Source organism: Xenopus laevis, chromosome 6L, assembly GCF_017654675.1.
Source record: "Xenopus laevis strain J_2021 chromosome 6L, Xenopus_laevis_v10.1, whole genome shotgun sequence".
In the NCBI taxonomy this organism is placed as follows: Eukaryota; Metazoa; Chordata; class Amphibia; order Anura; family Pipidae; genus Xenopus; species Xenopus laevis.
In genome coordinates, this window is record NC_054381.1 from 120818559 (window position 1) to 120836901 (window position 18343).

General features: G+C 37.7%; 2 protein-coding genes and 1 non-coding gene across 4 annotated transcripts in view; 2 read left to right on the forward strand and 1 right to left on the reverse strand.

Moving 5' to 3' along the window:
* Positions 1-919: 919 nt before the first annotated feature.
* On the reverse strand, positions 920-992 carry trnaa-agc. The gene has a single exon. It is a non-coding gene; the product is annotated as a tRNA-Ala (tRNA).
* A 65-nt stretch (positions 993-1057) lies between these two features.
* LOC108719244 (ubiquitin-conjugating enzyme E2 variant 2) lies at positions 1058-11698 on the forward strand. The gene is made up of 4 exons (XM_018267980.2): positions 1058-1211; positions 4725-4873; positions 5885-6010; positions 9995-11698. The coding sequence occupies exons 1-4, from the start codon at positions 1160-1162 to the stop codon at positions 10139-10141; spliced, it is 474 nt and encodes a 157-aa protein (XP_018123469.1). The 5' UTR covers positions 1058-1159; the 3' UTR covers positions 10142-11698.
* Positions 11699-12065: 367 nt separating this feature from the next.
* Positions 12066-18343, forward strand: part of LOC108719242 (chloride channel protein C) — a 71620-nt gene continuing 65342 nt past the window's right edge. The window contains exons 1-2 of one of the 2 annotated variants that reach the window (XM_041566420.1): positions 12066-14943; positions 16589-16643. In XM_041566420.1, the coding sequence (XP_041422354.1) occupies positions 14934-14943; positions 16589-16643 (65 nt within the window). In that variant the 5' untranslated portion in view covers positions 12066-14933. Of the gene's footprint in view, positions 14944-15890; positions 16644-18343 lie in introns of those variants that run through there. The other variant, XM_041566419.1, reaches the window with a different exon arrangement.

An 18343-nucleotide genomic window follows, 5' to 3' on the forward strand; every position in this document is an offset into this window, starting at 1 on the left:
ATTGCCGATCGTACGATTTTCAGTGGGAGACTGTCACTAGCTTTGTTTGGACATAGATATCGTACGATTGCTGTCAGGGGCAGAACATTGCTGACCTGTTCTTTTACTAATCTGACTAGTAAGACTTTGATCTGAATGGTTAGTGGCGGGTCGGGAGATGGGAAAGTCCGATCGTACGATGATTCGTACGATCGGATCTTTGCATCTATGGCCAGCTTTAGAAGAACGTCATCTGCTGCTTCATAGTCGGCACAACACAGGAATACTTATCTGATGTGGGATTTTCTGGGATTGACATGACGATCAGCGGCATAGCCCTGCCCCTGATATCACAGTCACGCCCCCTATTCCATGGCCCGCTACTGCACTGCCCCGCCCCACGCTACGTCGCAGGCACGCCTCCCCTCAGATTTTGTCTGGGGGGAAGGTGGCAACCCTATGGTGATGTATATTTTGCCTGATTTTGTTAAGGTTGAGACCATACCTGTATACTGCCAGCCCGATTTGTAAAAAGGGTTCTTTACCTTAAAATTAACTTTTAGTGTGATGCAATTGGTCTTCACTCTTTATTATTTGTGTTTTTTTTAATTATTTGCCTTTTTGTTAAGCAGCTCTCCAGTTGTGAATTTCATGAGCGATCTGGTTGCTAGGGTCCAAAGTACCCTAGCAACCTGGAAAGAGTTAGATGAAGAAGGTAAATAGCTCACTATAGCAAATAAAATATGAGAAGCTGCTAAAATTATTGTATATACATACTATAACATTACTAAAGGTTAATTTATAGTTGAACCACCTCCTTAATGACAATATAATCAGGTGGATTATTTTTTCCAAAAGCTATGAAGAGCTACTAAAATATTTAAAGCTGAGTGAGTAAAAATATGAAGCACTGTCTCACAACACAAAATGACTAACAATTTGGAGAATGCGGGCATCGATCCCGCTACCTCTCGCATGCTAAGCGAGCGCTCTACCATTTGAGCTAATTCCCCTTCACATAGGCTCCCTCTACAGATGAAATCTGTAAAAGCGCGAAAGTAACAACCAATCACTATGTCCCGTTTGATACGCATGAATGGGAAGCAAATTTCACAGCGGAAGTGGCGTAGGGTGGATTTGCGGCTGGTGGCTGTTCTGGCCTTCTACGCGCTGACGTTTCATGGTGCGTGGGCTCCGGTCCTGGGCGGCGGAGAAGATGGCGGTGTGCGCAGGTGTGTGTGTGCTGGGCCGGGAAGCTATAAAGTCCGACGGCGCTGCTTTGTGAGCGGGTCGAGATGAAAGTTGTGCTAGAGGCGCTCACCCGCTATATGCTTTATGTGTTGTGATTACAAAAGAAACATCTTTCGGGGGGCTCTCCTTGCGTCCGTAGTTTCAGTTTTCCCGGGTTGTGTGAATAGGAATTGGTTAGGCCCGGCTTGTCTCCCATCACGTGGCTAGTGCTGCCTGTACTGTAGCCCTACGCGGGGAGCGTATGACTTATTTACAGTATCATATGCCGATCTCTACTAATTGGTACCATTTACCGTCCATGCTGTATTGCGCTAGCGGTGCTCATGTGATGTACATTCACTCTCTGTGCTTTATTGCGCTAGCGGTGCTCAAGTGATGAAACTGAGTGGCTTCATAACTAGTGCCAGGCGTTGGGAGTAATTCAGTACTATTATGGCCTGTATTTTAGTATTTCAGCTCACATCTCTCTAGCAGTGTGTCTGCATTTCCCTGTCTGTTACCCAGCACCCTGTAAGAAGGAGTAACCCACTCCACTGCTCCCCACCCACTTACATGTTGGGCTACATTGCACTGCCCCACTCTCTCTGCTTTTGGTGTGGCCTTCTGCACCCCCCCCCAAACAATTGGTATGTCCTACTCTGCTGCACTTCCATATACAGTAGCATGTTCTGCTCAATAACTGTATCATATATATATATATATATCTGAATGTGACATGGTTTGTTGTGTCCAACTATAAAGCATCAGGGTGTCCAGCTTCTTGCTGCTCTGTTCCCTGCACTATACTGACATCCTTCTTTCTTTGTACATCATCCTGCCCTTTAGACTACTAAACGTCTTTGCTCTGCAGGATCCTGCCCTCCTGTTGCCTTGCAGCATACGGTACATGTATCTTTTTCTACATCTTTGTGCTTTTCCAATTTAGTTTTCCTCTGCAGCTTTCTAACTGTAATATACTATTTTAGTCAACAGCATCCTGCCCACCTGTTTCTTTTATTTCCCTGGCAGCATCTGATCTTGCCCAAGACACTGGGTTGTGCTGCAGCAATTTGAGTGTGCTAAGAAGCATACATTATTTTCTCATTATATATATATATTAATTTGCATGTTTCCAGCTGCATCTTGCAGACCTTGCTTCTCTGTGCTCTGAAGCATTCTCCACTGCCTACTGCCCATCAGAATCCCACTATCCAACCCTCTTACAATCCTGATGCCTATAGCATATTTATTGTTTCCATGATCTGAACCTTGTCTGCCAATCAAAAGTTGCCTCTATTCCTTTTTTCCAATTGCAACTGGTTTTCAATTTTTTTTTATTTATTTTTAAAAGTGATGTTTATTTAGTTTTAACAGAGAATCACAACAATAACAAGAATGGCATATTTTGTCACTAGTCATTTAATACAGGTGCATATGTACAGTACAACAGATGACACTTTGGATATAGTATTGCTTGGTAATGGGATTGTGGGTTCTGCTCTGGTTAGAGGAGGGGATCTGAGTCCTAACATGGACTGCACATTTTGAGGACCATAGTTTGTGTGCCTCTGGACTCAAAATGCGAGTTTTATTAGGGGAGGACACTGTTCACTAAATGATTCCAGGGGGAGGAGGAGTCCATCCAATGCATAATTACCGTTTTTTTAAAAAATTTTTTTTGCATAGAATAGTAGTGTTCAGAACCTTGTTCTGGTGTGATTAGTAGTGATTAGAGGCTACAAGGTTGTTAATTATACCCACAAGGCTTATTTGTCTGTTTTGTAAATGATTTAGCTTTTTGTTCAGCAGCTGTACAGTTTGGAATTTCAGCAGCTAACTGGTTGTTTAGGGTCTTAGTTAGATACTAAAGCTATCACCTTTATGCAACTATTGTTATTTTATTAATTCAAAAGGGTTACCCTGTAACATCTTGACTGGCTAACATGGTACAGCTTTACCTGTTGGTAGGGACCAAATTACCCAAACCCATCAGAATCCCACTATCCATCCATCTCACAATCCTGATCTACCTTCTGCCTATAGTATTTTTATTTTTTAATGATCTGAAGCTTGTCTGCCAATGAAAAATTGCCAAACCTCTCTTCCTTTTCTATTTAGCGTTGACCTTTAAAGGAGAACTAAAGCCTAAAAATAGTTGTGGCTAAAAATGCCATCTTTTATATACTCAACTTCTTGCACCAGCCTAAAGTTTCAGCTTCTCAATAGCAGCAATGATCCAGGACTTCTCACAGTGGGTCACCATCTTGGAAAGTGTCTGCGACACTCACATGCTCAGTGGGCTCTTAGCAGCTGTTGAGAAGCTAAGCTTAGGGGTTGTTGCTGATGCTACAATTCTGATTATTAAATTCTGATGTTGCACTGGTTTCTGTGCTGTCATGTAGTAATTATCTGTATTAATTACTAATCCGCCGTATATTGTGACATTTCTATTCATTGTGTACTGTATAGTGTGGGTTGGTCCCTAAGCTCAGTAAGTGACAGCAGCACAGAGCATGTGCAGTGAATCAGTAGAAAAGAAGATGGGGAGCTACTGGGGCATCTTTGGAGACACCTCTTTACTGCTAAAGGGCTGTACTTGCCTTGGGCTGTTACAGAAACACAAAACATAATATACAACATTTCTAGCCTACTTCATTAGTTAAGTTTTAGTTCTCCTTTAAAACCTGTTTGTTTTCCTCACTCTGTTACATTCCTCACTCTGTTACACGGCTGCAGCGGTTCCTGGTCTGACAATCACAAATTTTCCAATTCTGTTTTAACTTTTCACTTCTTGTTTTATTATGTGGAAATGGTACTCATCTTAGCATGTTTTCATTTGTGTACATGAGAAGTAGCTGTCATTTTTCCTACTAAGATAACGTTTAGAAATTATCCATAAACAACATCACATAAATCAACCCCTATTTCTCATATGATGCTACTGATGTTGCAGTTGCTTCTAAAGCTCCCAGTTTATCATTTAAAGCTCCCAGTCAATTTGTGAGTGGTGCAATAGACACCCATGTATTCAAGGCCTCTGCAGGTGGTGGTCTAAGGTGGGTAGGCCCACGATTACCTGGAGAGTATTCATGGACATCCCAATCAAGCTCTTGGACTGGCTCACGCGAAGCTAATTCATAAGCAGACAATCATTTTTGGACTGTCTGGGTTGTGGACTCATGGTTAACAAGAAAAAGTGAACTTGTAAAAATGTATGGATATACCTGCAGTTAGGAAGCAGTAATCTCTGGTAGAAAGTATTTTATTTACATTAGGTTTAGTACTATCAGATGGGCGTTGCTCGTGCTATAATCCCAGAAATCTAACATGTAGTTTAAAACTATAGTTTGAACAAATGATTCACCTATTTTTAATGAGCTGTATTTAAATGTGAAACCTTTATTTGAAATCTTAAGTATTATTTAATATGACATTTTGAAATATTTTGAGAAGCAGTTTCTTTATGGTCTACACTCCTCAGTACTTATAACCTACATACTATTGCATTGCAACAGGTGTTAAGATGCCTCGTAACTTCCGGTTATTGGAAGAACTTGAAGAAGGGCAGAAAGGTGTAGGAGATGGCACAGTCAGCTGGGGCCTTGAAGATGATGAAGATATGACCCTCACTAGGTGGACAGGAATGATAATTGGACCCCCTAGGGTGCGTAATGTGGTGTGTGTGTGTATATATATATATATATATGTGTGTGTGTGTGTGTGTGTGTTTTTTCCTTGAGAAAGGTCCTTGTGTGGGACCGAAACATTGGATTAATAAACTTTTTTTATTTTTATCCTCAACTTGTTTTTTCTTCAAATCCTGTGAGTGCCATCATCTCCTACCTGATATAGATAGATATAGATAGATAGATATATATCTATCTAATTTTTTTTTTTTTTTTTTTTATTTCAGGATAGTTGCTGAATATTTGTGAGCATTTATTACGAGGCATTGTTTTTGAATTTCCGCGATACAGGTATGGGATCTGTTATCCGGGAACCAATTATCCAGAAAGCTCCGAATTAGGGAAAGCCTGTCTCCCATTGGCTCCATTATTGTACTTGATCGCAACTAAGATAAAATGAATCCTTATTGGAAGCAAAAGCAGCTGTTACTTGGAAACCTGTTAACCAGAAAGCTTTCAATTTAGGAAAGGCCATCTCCCATAGACTCCATTTTATCCAAATAATCCAAATTTTTAAAAAGCGATTTCCTTTTTAACCATGTAATAATAAAACAGTACCTTGTTCTTGATCCAAACTGAGATATAATTAATCCATATTGGAGGCAAACCCAGCCTATTGGGTTTATTTAATGTTTACATGATTTTCTAGTAGATTTAAGGTGCGAAGATCCAAATTATGGAAAGATCTGGAAAAGCACAGGTCCCGAGCATTCTGGATAACCGGTCACATACCTGTATTATTTTTCTTGGTTCAAATATTTGCTCAGTACTAGCTGGAGTCTTACAGCATGTCCTGTTTGCAGTCAATATTAAGAAGGATTTAGTCTTAGAGTTAACATTTTGGCACCCACCTGTGAAACAAGCTTCACATGTCATTTAACGTATAAAGTATTTTGCATTATGATCATCACTAAACAGTATACATGTTTACAGCAAACTATCTATAAAATGATCATTTATGTAATGTTGTAATTTTTTTTGTATTTCAGACAAATTATGAAAATAGAATCTACAGCTTAAAAATAGAATGTGGGCCTAAATACCCAGAACACCCACCGACAGTTCGGTTTGTAACAAAGATAAATATGAATGGAATAAATAATTCCAATGGCATGGTAAGCTGGGTTGTTATGGTTTTTATCGAAAAACGTTCGTTTTTGTTTCACACAAATGTCTTTATAAGGATCTGTCATTTGAGACAAAATGTTTTTACTGGAACTTCAATCAACACAGTTAAAATACTGGGGGGCAACGGTAATAAGTATAATATTTAAATATGTTGAACAGGATGCAAGTTTGCAGAGGTTGTGGATGTGTGGAGAGAACTGTTTTATGTGGTACCAGCTTCCCACTATATGGCTATTCATTTACTTAAGCCCAGTTATTTTGAATGATTTTTCTTATCGTTTTTGTTTTCCCCCCTATTAATTGCCCCACCAGGGTTAAAGGACATGTAAACCCCCCACACAAAAATTGAATTAGTGAACAGTTTCTTTGAAATCTTTAGATACCTGCCACTCTGGTTAGCAGTAAGGCTGCAGCATTCCCATAATCACTTAAAAATCATTCTCCTCCTTTAACCTACTCAAGCCCCCTCCCTTTAGGAATTTGCTTTGGCTGTTGACTTATGAGCATGCTCAGTTCTTCTCAGCTCAGATTACTAAACACACCCTCCAGTCTAACAGCCAATAAAGAGATAGCATTGCTGGTTCCCATAGAAACTCTGTCTGATCCTATTTTTTTTTCTGCTAACCACCTCTCCTGAGCTCAGCTTCACCATTACAGTGTTCAACCCAAGTAGAACTTTTTATCAAAGTATGTTGTGCCTGTGTAAACCTGCATTCTGCATTGCATGAACTTTACAGCATACACGTCCTGTTTGCAGATGTCAATGTCATTGATGATGTGTCAGAGGGAAAATGGGCGCCAGGCGAAAGCTATTTGTTTTAGGAAAATGTGACAGCGCTGGCAAATGGAGGGGATATATGCAGTACAAATGATGTTGCTTGTGTAGCCTTTACATGTCCTTTAAGGGAAAACTGGCAGGAAGAAGGAGCACATGATTTAAGTGGGCTTTTGCATTGCAGACGTCGGCCTAGGTCAAACACGCTTGCTACTACAGGAAGCATTACTATCTCTAGGATAGCCATTCCTGAGTATGACATAGGCATGCATTTTTATATTTCTGTATATACCTGTAAATCAGTATCTCTTTAGGCTAACCTCAGATACCAAGATAGCAATAAAATATGATAATCTGTGACCATATTAATATGGGTTAATAATCCAAAACTCCAAAGGCTTGTATATTGGGTCATCCGTCAAACTGGAATTTGGCCAAATTGCAAGGTATTGAGCGTCAAAAATCCTTGGGCAGTTTTGCACCGTTAAAAGCGAAATTTGTTTATTGGTTGTTTTATTTGGCTTTAGGGGCATGTTAATACATAGTCTTGATTGTTATTGCACAGTCATTTAAATATTTATTATATAGTGATGCAAGGTTTAGACAGTGTCCAAGTCCACAAGGAATTGATATTGGCTTCTACAGGTATATTCAAACTCGGGTCATAGAGGCCTACATAGTTTGAGTAAGGTTAAAGGGGTGGTTCACCTTTAAGTTAACTTTTAGTATGTTATTGAATGGTAAAATCTAAGCAACTTTTCAATTGGTTATTTTATTTTTTTTTATAGATGTTTTTATTTGCACCATAATACATAAACAACAAAACAAACACTGTGTATTTAAAGCTGGGTCTGGTCTATACACTTTCATCTACCTTTCCCAATCCCAAGCATAACATGTATTTAATTTCTAATATAATACAGAGCATTTTATAATGCAAAAGATTTATGTAGTTTAATATCGCCTTCCCCCATTTATCCCAATCTCTCCCATTACCCAAATCAGTTCACTGGGTTTCCAAGGTAGCCCCCCCTTTTGCCATTGTTCGATCTTTATGTCTGACCCCCGATAGATATTATATGCCTACCTGACAATTCCTCTGACATATACCATGAGGTAAATCTAAATACTGATGCTATTTCTTGTTGTGAGGGGACAGTGTATGAACGTATTTTATCCAGATATTGAAAAAGCTTTCTACCTGGCTTTCTCTATTTAGACTAGCCTCCAATCAGTCCATATGGTATGCAAAGTCAAGTTTCAATTTCACAAAGTTCAGTGTTGGAGGTGTATCTGAGGTCCAGCAGTTCAATATAGCCTTTCTGGTAGCTGCTGAAACAATACCCGCCAGTTTTCTGTCTACCTTCAAGATTTTTGCCACATCTCCAAATATCACCCATATGGGTGTAGGTGATATGTTGATTAATAGACTGAGTGACTTCATTCCAAAACCTTTGTATAAGTGGGCAGATCCACAGACAGTGATAAATATCCGCCACAGAGGGTAAGCATTTTGGGCAGCAGTCTGAGTCCGACCAACCCACTTTTTTCCTCAGTTCTGGAGAGAAATAACCCCTGTGCAATATTTAAAAAAAACATTTTGTGATATTGACTAGAGCGGGGAAGCACTAACGATTTGAAATCTAAAGACAACAATTTTGTCGTTAGACAGTTCTGGGATTTGGTGTGTCCACCTTGCCATTCCTCTCTCAAATTCCTTCTCTGATAACGAAGGTCGTAATATGTTGTATAAGGGGAAATGGAAGGTTTTACTATGTTAGAACGGAGAAGAGCATCTATTGGATTCTCCTAATACTGTCCATCTTGCAGATATGAAAACGTATTCCATGACACTCCTATGAATTTTTTTTTAACGCAGATAGTGAGTAAAAAGTGTTGGGGGTACACATTAAATGCCTCACCTTCTTTACCCCTTGTATTGCCCACGTAAGGAAGGGACAGCCTCTATAGTTATTTAAAAAGGGGGGGTTACGTATAAAAGACTGTAATTGAGAGTCAGAGGTAGAGAGAGAGAGAATCTGTGGCGTACCACTCTTCAGACCTTGATCGTATTGTATAATAAAGGATTATCCTTTATATGCAGCAGGAGTTGACTCTTGGTTAAGTGTAGCAGTGATGCTAGAGAAAAATCTGTTACTAAGGCCTGCTCCAGCTGGGGCACGGCATATAATTCCCTATCGTTGACCTGTCTGCTACGTAGCGGAAATTGCATGCCAGGTTGTATGTCGAAATGTCTGGGAGGCCTACCCCACCATGTATCCTGGCTTGCTGAAGTTTGTTCCAACTTACTCGGGGGATTATTTATTTTATATAGTTTTTTTAATTATTTTCCTTTTTCTTTGGACTCTTTCCAGTTTTCAAAAGGGGATCTAAAAACGAATACTCTGTAAGGCTACAAATATATGGTCATTGATACTTTTTATTACTCATCTTTCTATTCAGGTTCTCTTCTATTTATATTTCGGTCTCTTATTCAAATCAATAAATGGTTGCTAGGGTTATTTTGACCCTAGCAACCAGATTGCTGACATAGCAAACTGGAGAGCAGCTGAATAAAAAGATAACTCAAAACACTAATAATAAATAATTAAAACCAATTGCAAATCATCTCAAAATACCATTGTGTAAATCATACTAAAGTTAACTCAAAGGTGAACAATCCCTTTAAAAACATGAAACATTATTGTTTTGTGGCAGTTATACATACATCTGTAGTCCTGAAACAATGGAGTCATAAAAAATAGCAATAACTATAAATATGTAGCATTACAGAGCATTTGTTTTTTTAGATGAGGTCAGTGACCCCCCATTTAAAAGCTGGAAAGAGTCAGAAGAAAAAGACAAGTAATTAAAAAACTATAAATGAAGACCAATGAAAAGGTACTTAGAATTAGTCATTCTATAACATACTAAAAGTTAACTTAAAAGTGAACCACCCCTTAAACATGAAAGCACTAAGTTGTGTTTTCTAAAAGTGGTGCTGAATATTCCTGAAATGCAGATGCTTTATAGTTTATGGAAGTGTACATTGGATATTTAAGTTTTTTTAGTGTTCATCTTCATTGTACAGAAAGGATAGATATGACTTGATTGCTGATGCACTTATGTCTCCTGCTCTACATTTTGTGGTGCTAATGCAATGCTTACTTGTTCCTTTTTACTCTTCTCTGTGTAGGTGGATTCTCGAAGCGTACCTATTTTAGCTAAGTGGCAAAACTCCTTTAGCATTAAAGTTGTGCTTCAAGAACTTAGACGCCTCATGATGTCCAAAGAAAATATGAAGCTTCCACAGCCACCAGAAGGACAAACCTACAACAATTAATTCATATGGAATGATTTCTGTACTTCCTCTGTTGCCTCCACCACATATTCTGGATGGGCCTGCAATATCAGTTGTTGCATGCCTTTCCATCTGAGAGGGATGACCCTTTTGGCCCTAGCAAACCTGTTCTGGGCACAATTTGCACATGATTCATATGCCTGAATGTGTCTTCCAGTTTTGAAGACTACCAGTCACAGATATTGTATGCGACAAAAGTAGATGATTTATTCCCATCACCTATGTTGCAACCTTTATCCCATTCATTCAAGAATATGTTTAAACATGTATTTGGGGTTAGGTTGTTTAAAAAAAAAAAAATTATTTATTTCCATTATAATGTTAATTGCAGATCACCGCTCCGATCGCTGAAATTTACACATCTTCGTTGTTTCTAAAGAGCAGCAGTTCATGTTCTGGTATTAACTGAAAACCACCTGTTTATATTTGTATACAAATATATACACACGTAAATATTCTCTGTGCTGTCCAGAGACCCAGATGATATTTGAACGTGGTAATGTTAGTTTTCTATTACATTTTTTTCTGCATTTATCCCTTTGCTAGGTCTATTGCATTTCAGATGAATGTTTCAACGACCAAAGATGATGCAACGATGTCAGTTGTGCAGCGTCTACATAAGATACGGCGAGGTTTCTGATTTTGGATACTGTGGCTGTCCTAGGCTTAGACTTAGCCTTTCTCTTGCAGTTTGGGAGTTTTTTCTTTTGTTTTAATATCAAATACCTATTTTCTATTTATTTTTTAACTATTACTCTTGTATTTGTAGGTTTATGCTTTGCAGAACATGAAATCTATTTAAACTTAAGAGGCAGAATTCACCCAACCAATTGCTTGCAGTCAGTGTGGTTTATTACAGCCGTCCCAGATTGAATTTGACATTGAAGGTTTCAATTAAGATTTATTTTAGCGACTGGAAGCTCAGATTTTTCCTGTACGCACTCGTCATGTACACATCCAGATGAACATAACATGAACTGCTCCTCTGTCATTGCTGTTATAGAGGAATTGTCACAGGCACAAAAAAAGCAAATTGCATATGTTAAAAAAAAAAAAAAAGCCTCCGACTATCATAGAGCCTCACAAGGTAAAGCATGAAGTGAAGTTGTCCGGTTATCTGTTTGCTTTTAGAGTTAATGTGTGTTTCACTCCCTAATCAGAGATATGTAAATGTAAACAGAATCTGTACACTAATGCTAGCTGTTGAGACGGGAATGCTTACATCATTTAAATTGTCAAATTTACTGGATTCCAATGCTGTTTTCTTTTTCACCAAGAGGCACAGAAGTTATTGGTGTCAAAACACGGTTGAGTTTGACCTCGTTCGTTTTATTTATGAAATGAGATTTTGATTTCTGTAAAGCAGCTCCTGTTTGTTACATGTAACGAGCAGCAGACCTTTGTTTACAGTCTTTGTTCCAATAAATTGTATTCAAGTTTCAGTGCCACTGAAGTATAACAAGAGGAAACGACTATATGAATAATGTGATCCTGAGACTGCAGCTAGTCTTACAATGTAAATAAAATGTGGAAAGCGTTTGAATAGGCTGTTGTGTTTTTGTTGAACTGATGACATTTATTTAGAATTTCTGAATAGCAACTTTGCTTTCAATAAATCACTGGACGCTGTTCAGTTGTCAATAAGCAACAAAATGTTACTTTTAGTCATTTAAAAAAAAAACTGTTTTTCTGTAGCTTACATTGGGAGGAAAAAGCCATGGTTTTTTTGTTTTTACATGTTGACTTTGTAAACTTCATGAGTTGATTTTATATTTCACTGCCTTTCCTGTGTTACTGACACATTATTCTCATGCCGCAAAGACAAGCAGCCAAGAATTTTTTATTTGTCCTCTTATATTTTAACCAGGATATTTTTAGATATCAGCAGATAATGTGGTCAATTAAAGTAACAGTGGTTTTATTATCAACAACATACTAAGTCTTATGGCCTGTGCAAGAGCTACCATAAAATATTGGGGGTTGTGAAGGCAACATCATATCCAACGGTTTGTGCACGTTATCAGAGTGTGTGTGTGTGTATATATATATATATATATATATATATATATATATATATATATATATATATATATATATATATATATATATATATATATTTTATCAGAGTATATATCGAATCCAATAAATGATTCTTTACATAAGTAATCTATCCCAATCCCCACCTCTCCTTAGTTTGGGCACCATGTCTATTCCCATAAATTTAGGTAGGCAACCTATGATCCATTGTCATAAAATGTTTGTTCAATGATATATCTGATCTCCCTGTCTCAAATGCTTTCTTAATTGAGGACCTATGGTTACCCATTCATTCACAAACCATATTCTGAGCCATACCTACCTACATCAAGCCACATGGGCATGTGATCATATAAATTACGTGTAGTTGTACATATTATTCGATGGTTGATGGGAATACTCTTGCCAGAATGGAGATGGTGAAAAGTAGTAACTGTTTGCATATTACGACATGTGGTACAATACTATATATATATATCAGGTGGCAGTTAATATTATGTTATAGAATTGTGAAAGTAAACTGTTCATACCCCCAGTGTTGCTGTGTGTGAATTTATGCCTATTCTCTTTGGTTCTTCTACTAGTGGTATCTTACTGAACTTCCCAGCCCACACTGTCTTTGGTAATTCTGCCTGTATCTTTCTTTTTCATTTGTCCCTAATACTAACTTGTACCAATAAAACAGTGACAAATATACAATGTCTTGCAGAAGTCACAGTTATAAATAGGGGTTCAGGTGCAACACCCATAGTCTTCAGATAATTATTGTAGGGTGAATAATCAAAAATTATTGTAGGGTGAAACCTGTAAAATTAGGAATAAATCAGAATAGAATAATGTTTTTTTCTGTTTTATTCTTCACTAAGCACTTACTCATGGTGATTACATAAGTCACAGAACTCTCTAGTGACTTTCATAATCAGCCATACTCAAATTTTCCAGATTTTAACAGGAAGATGTCAGTAATGTCTTGAAAATTCCAGCCTTGCACCAATTCCCTCTTTTTAAATGAGCCCCATACAGCCACAGTATCCGTTTAAACTTAATTCCATTAGACCAAACGGTGCTTTCTCTGTCTCAGGAATGATGTCAGACTTGCGTGGTGGGACAGAAACCAACAGGCTGAATTTATCTTGTCTTGCCCCAAGCCTGACATCACCCCTGAGAGATATGAGACAGGAGAGCATGAAGGCAGTTGCTCTTTTTAAGAGTATTATATTGATGCCAGTAGGTTAAACTCCGGAACATTAACCTTTTAAGAGACGGAGGGTAAATATATTTATGCTGACATGATTGTTGTGTGGTTAGCCTGTAGAAACAGAACTATACAAAATTGACCATGGGTTGACATACAGTATCTTATTTAGGCTGTGGGTGATTGTTTGGAGTACTGCAGGGTCCGCCTTTGTATGGCCACTTTACCACCTTGCCTATCCGGTTACCTGTGTCAGACACCATACACAAAAATATGTTTGTTAATTTAAATAAAATCAGGCATGTCCCTAAATCCACACTTTGCTAAATTTATTAATATCAGTATTCTTGTTTTTTTTTCTGATTTACTAAAAGGCTTCCAACCAAAACTGGAATCTTTTAAGATCAGTTGGTTATATTATGAACACAGAACATTACACCCTTATTTGTTTTGGCAGCAAGGGGAAAAGCAGCAATGTGTCAGCAAGAGCATGTTTACAGTAAATAGTAGGTAACATACTGAGCCTTTTTCTTTGTAGCATTTCCCATTTCCTACCCATCTGTAATAGATACAATTGTCATCCTTTATATATGTCCAGCAAATTATAGTGGAACAAGAAACATTGCTCAGTCTGATGTTACTTCTTTGTATTATCATTTTACTTACAGCCACTGTCATGAGATGATTTCATTCCATCTAGCTCAGCATCTTAGCTCCTCAGCATACTAATCATATGTAACAGCACATCTCTAAATTCCCAAATTTTGCCCCAGCATGAGTGAGCTATTCAAATAAATATAGTGTGGGCACAGGGACATCTTTAGAAATGTATTCTGCATACCGCAGATTTGGTATTCCAAACCAGGAGTGGGGGTCTGACCATGCTAAATATTAGCCTCTATAGTAGTACTGTGAACATTAGCATAAAATGATTCTGGTAGATTTAGTGAGATGGATCCCTGGCACTGCAGGGAGATGGGGAAGCAAACAGCTGTTAATGGACTACAACTCCCATAATCCTGAAGCAAATCATCTATAGAAGTTTGCAAACAAGGGCAAATGTAGTGAACATAGGGCAGCAGTTGTATGCAGAAGGGCTAAAGATGTTCCATGTTTGGCATCTGGGATGGAACTAAGTCTAAGGCCTCATTTGCCTTAAACCTAACATTTGTATGAAGGCAGTTAGAGCTGTTAAACCATTGCTCCTAAAAGATTGCAATTAAAATGTTATTCAGTATGAATAGTATCAACTTCTTCCTGTATTAGTATTCACAGAATAAAAAGAACATTGACTGGTGGTTTAAGGAAAGAACCTTAACCCTGACAATAGCTCATTGTTGTTGTTCTCTGTTGTTATGACCTAAAACAGGAATAGTTTTCAGGCACTTCTACCCCAGTGAACCTGTTGATGCAACAATCAGCTATTTACAATAGAAAAATCACTGAAGATTCTGCTAGTGACAAGCATATGTATTCTGGAAGCATACAGACTTAATTGATCTTAAAGGAATTACTGCAGAGACGGGCAGCAAACTTTAAATTATGATTTCAGGTAAGCAAACCAAATATATATTTAAATGTGTGACAGTCACATGGTGTTTAAATGGCATTATGTGTAATGTTTGGTGGATACAGAGTAAATGTATAAACTAAATAGCAGGGTATAAAAGGAGTAAGATACCTTGTGGTCACAATTATTGTACATCCTCCATCATGGTATGAACAACAGTACATAGTATAGGACCATTACACAATGCTACATGAGGTATATAGGAAGATACAGAAGTCGGGGTATTGGGGCCGTAAATTTGGGTCCCTGCAGCAAACTTTGCCCTGAGTCCTGGCTGTATTCAGTGTGTGAGAAGAATTTCTTTTGTGTGCACTTATTAAAAAACATCAGGGAACATTTATTAAGTGCAACTACAGATGTGGTAGCACAACTTTGCTGTAAAGTTCGTGTGAGTCACTTTTTGTGACATTTGGCATGAAGCTCCAATGTGCCCTGCCTGTCTTTTCAGATGAATCACCCATAGTGTTCCTATTGATCCTGGAGTCCCAGTGCACACTCTCGCAATAAATGCAATCCATGTGTGCCTCAAAAATGACACACGGACATCACTGTGACAGCAAGCACTGAACACTAAGGATTTTCAGCAAAGTCGCGCCATTTCTTATAAGGGAAGTACTGAGGTCCAGGAGTCCCTTGCTAACCCCCATGTAGAAAGACACAGATGCAATTTGATTATAAAATGTTACATCTCACTGAATAATTCACTGATTATTATTGATAGTTGCAAAAATTTGACAGTACAAGTATGGGACCTGTTATCCAGAATGCTTGTGCTTCTGTGGTTTTCCAGATACATTTTGAAATAAAGGAAATAATTTAAATATTAAATAAACTAAACAGAGTTGTTTTCTTCCAATAAGGCTTAGTTATATCTTAGTTTGGATCGAGTACAAGCTAAGTTTTATTATTATAAAAAAAAGGACATTTTTAAATATTTGAATTATTTTATTAATATGAAGTCTAAGGGAGATTTCTGCATAACAGGTTTCCAGACAGCTGATCTGCTCAATATGCACGGATCCAAACTAATTGCACAAGTGATATTGGGAGCTGACAGATATGTTCTGCTGGGTAACCAGAAATATCAAGCTACACCCCAAATTTTAAAAATATTCACTTTGGGTCTGCCATTGGCTTTGCAATGGAATTTTCATTTCTGCTGATATAAGAGTCATCAATTGTCAAAATGCCCCTAGTTCCACAGACCTTAGAGGTGTTAGTGCCAGGAGCCGCTTTAGTTATGACTGGCTCTCTAACTGCTGCTACAGGCTTGGGCTTAGGAGGCTTTCCCCCTGAATTACTTTTGTTTAATTTTTAGATTTTATAACATAATAAAGCATTTAATAGTTCATATTAACACAGATGTATTAATGTATATATTTACTCACTTGCACTTCCTGGATTTCCCTCATCTGCACGAAATTTTCAGCAATGCCCACTCTAGCACTTTATAAAAAAAAATCTATATACATAAATTATGATGAGACGCATCTCAGGAGAGTATGTTGTAACCAGGAAACAAAATGCCCTGTTGCAGTAACTTGTCATATTACATCCACATCCAATCCAAGCAGTTACGTTGATAGCTTTTATCAGCAAAATGTTGAATGTCACTCTTTTTCCCTAGTGTGTTGGAAGTCCGGCTATAAACCCATTGATGATGACTCCCATCTCGTAATCCAGTAAGTAAAATACCCATAAAACCCAAAACACTGTGAGTACCTTAAGTGATCCCATGATGGCTCTGTGGCTATATATCTATATATATTTTTTAGGGATACGGCCAGGATTCGGGCCTTTTCAGCAGGATTCGGATTCGCTGAATATTTGTGCCTGGCCAAATTAGGCATATTTGTCATATGCAAATTAGGGGTGGGGAGTGAAATTACATGACTTTCCGTCACAAAACCAGGAACTAAAACATTTTTTCCCACTTATTTTTTGCGTATGCAAATTCGAATTTGGTTCTGTATTCGGCCAAATCTTTCATGAAGGATTCGGGCATTCTGCCAAATCCCAAATAATGGATTCAGTACATCCCTAATATCTTTATATATATATATATATATATATATATATATATATATATATATATATATATATATATATAAAGATATTATTAGTCCTATATAGTCCATTGTTAGTCCATTTTACTAAATTTACTATAGTCCATTTTACTATTTTTATCATTCAAAGGATTTTCATTGTCTACAGAATTGCCATGCATCATCTTTAGATTGATACTGGGTCGAGTACCCTGTTCAGATACTTAGTCAAGACTATATTTATAATTTTGTAACGCACTTTATTATAGAAATTAGTTGTTATGAAGTGGAGTTGGTGGGCTTTTTCAGGATTGTTTGGGCTAAGTCAGGTAGGCATGACCTCCTAAAATATTATTATAATAATTGTTTATATAGGGCTTTACAGAGATACATCATACACAAGATCCTTGCCCCAGTGGACCTTAAAGTCTAATCCCTATCACATTCTTTAAAAGGGAAACAGCCACAACTGTTGTGGATGCGTAGGAATTATTTTCATATAGCTTTTGAGACATCTATCATAATTATTGAAGTACCCCTTGAACAGAATTGCAATAATGAAGAGAGAGTGGAAGGCAAGTAAAGGTTTACTGAAATAAAAAGAAAACCTGATAAGCTTGTACTATGAAATATCTGCCCCCTGGATCAGAAATGATCTTGTTCATGGTAAAGGAGCATGGTGTATTTACAAGAATTGATACACCTCAAGAAACTGGGATACATTGCTGCTATCCAAGATCTGATGAACGATCAGCTTTCTGCCACTGAAATTGGTCTTGCACAAGAGTAAATTCAGGGCGTTAGTGCCTCATAAATTTATAACTATGTTTTTTCTTTGTTGAGCTAGCCAGTGCCCTTACATTCCATGAATAAACTGTTACTTTAGACATACTTAGCTATGTAATCAAACTGGTTGAAGAGTGTAAATGAAGAGTGCCCTGCAGCCTGGACATACATTATCTAAATGTGCGATTCCCACACAGTAAAACTATTACAGAAACTGTTTAGGTTATACACAAAATCCTCCCCACCCCCTGCACCCCAACAACATCAGTGGCTTACAAACTGTAACTAGAAAATATTTATGGTAAGCATACCAGTTTCTAGGTGTAGCAATGCAGTGCAGTGCACAGATTATAAATAACCAATGAAACAGGTTGACTGTTCTTGTAGGTAAAGGCCCTGCTTAAGTACAATGTCACAGCATTGCACCACGGGTAATGGTTAAATAGCCAGTAATATGTGCACCTTCTATAACTGCTAAATGCACGTTTCACATTTAGCTGCAATTAATATATTTGTAAATATAGTACACAAGGTGCTAAATATTTGCACAA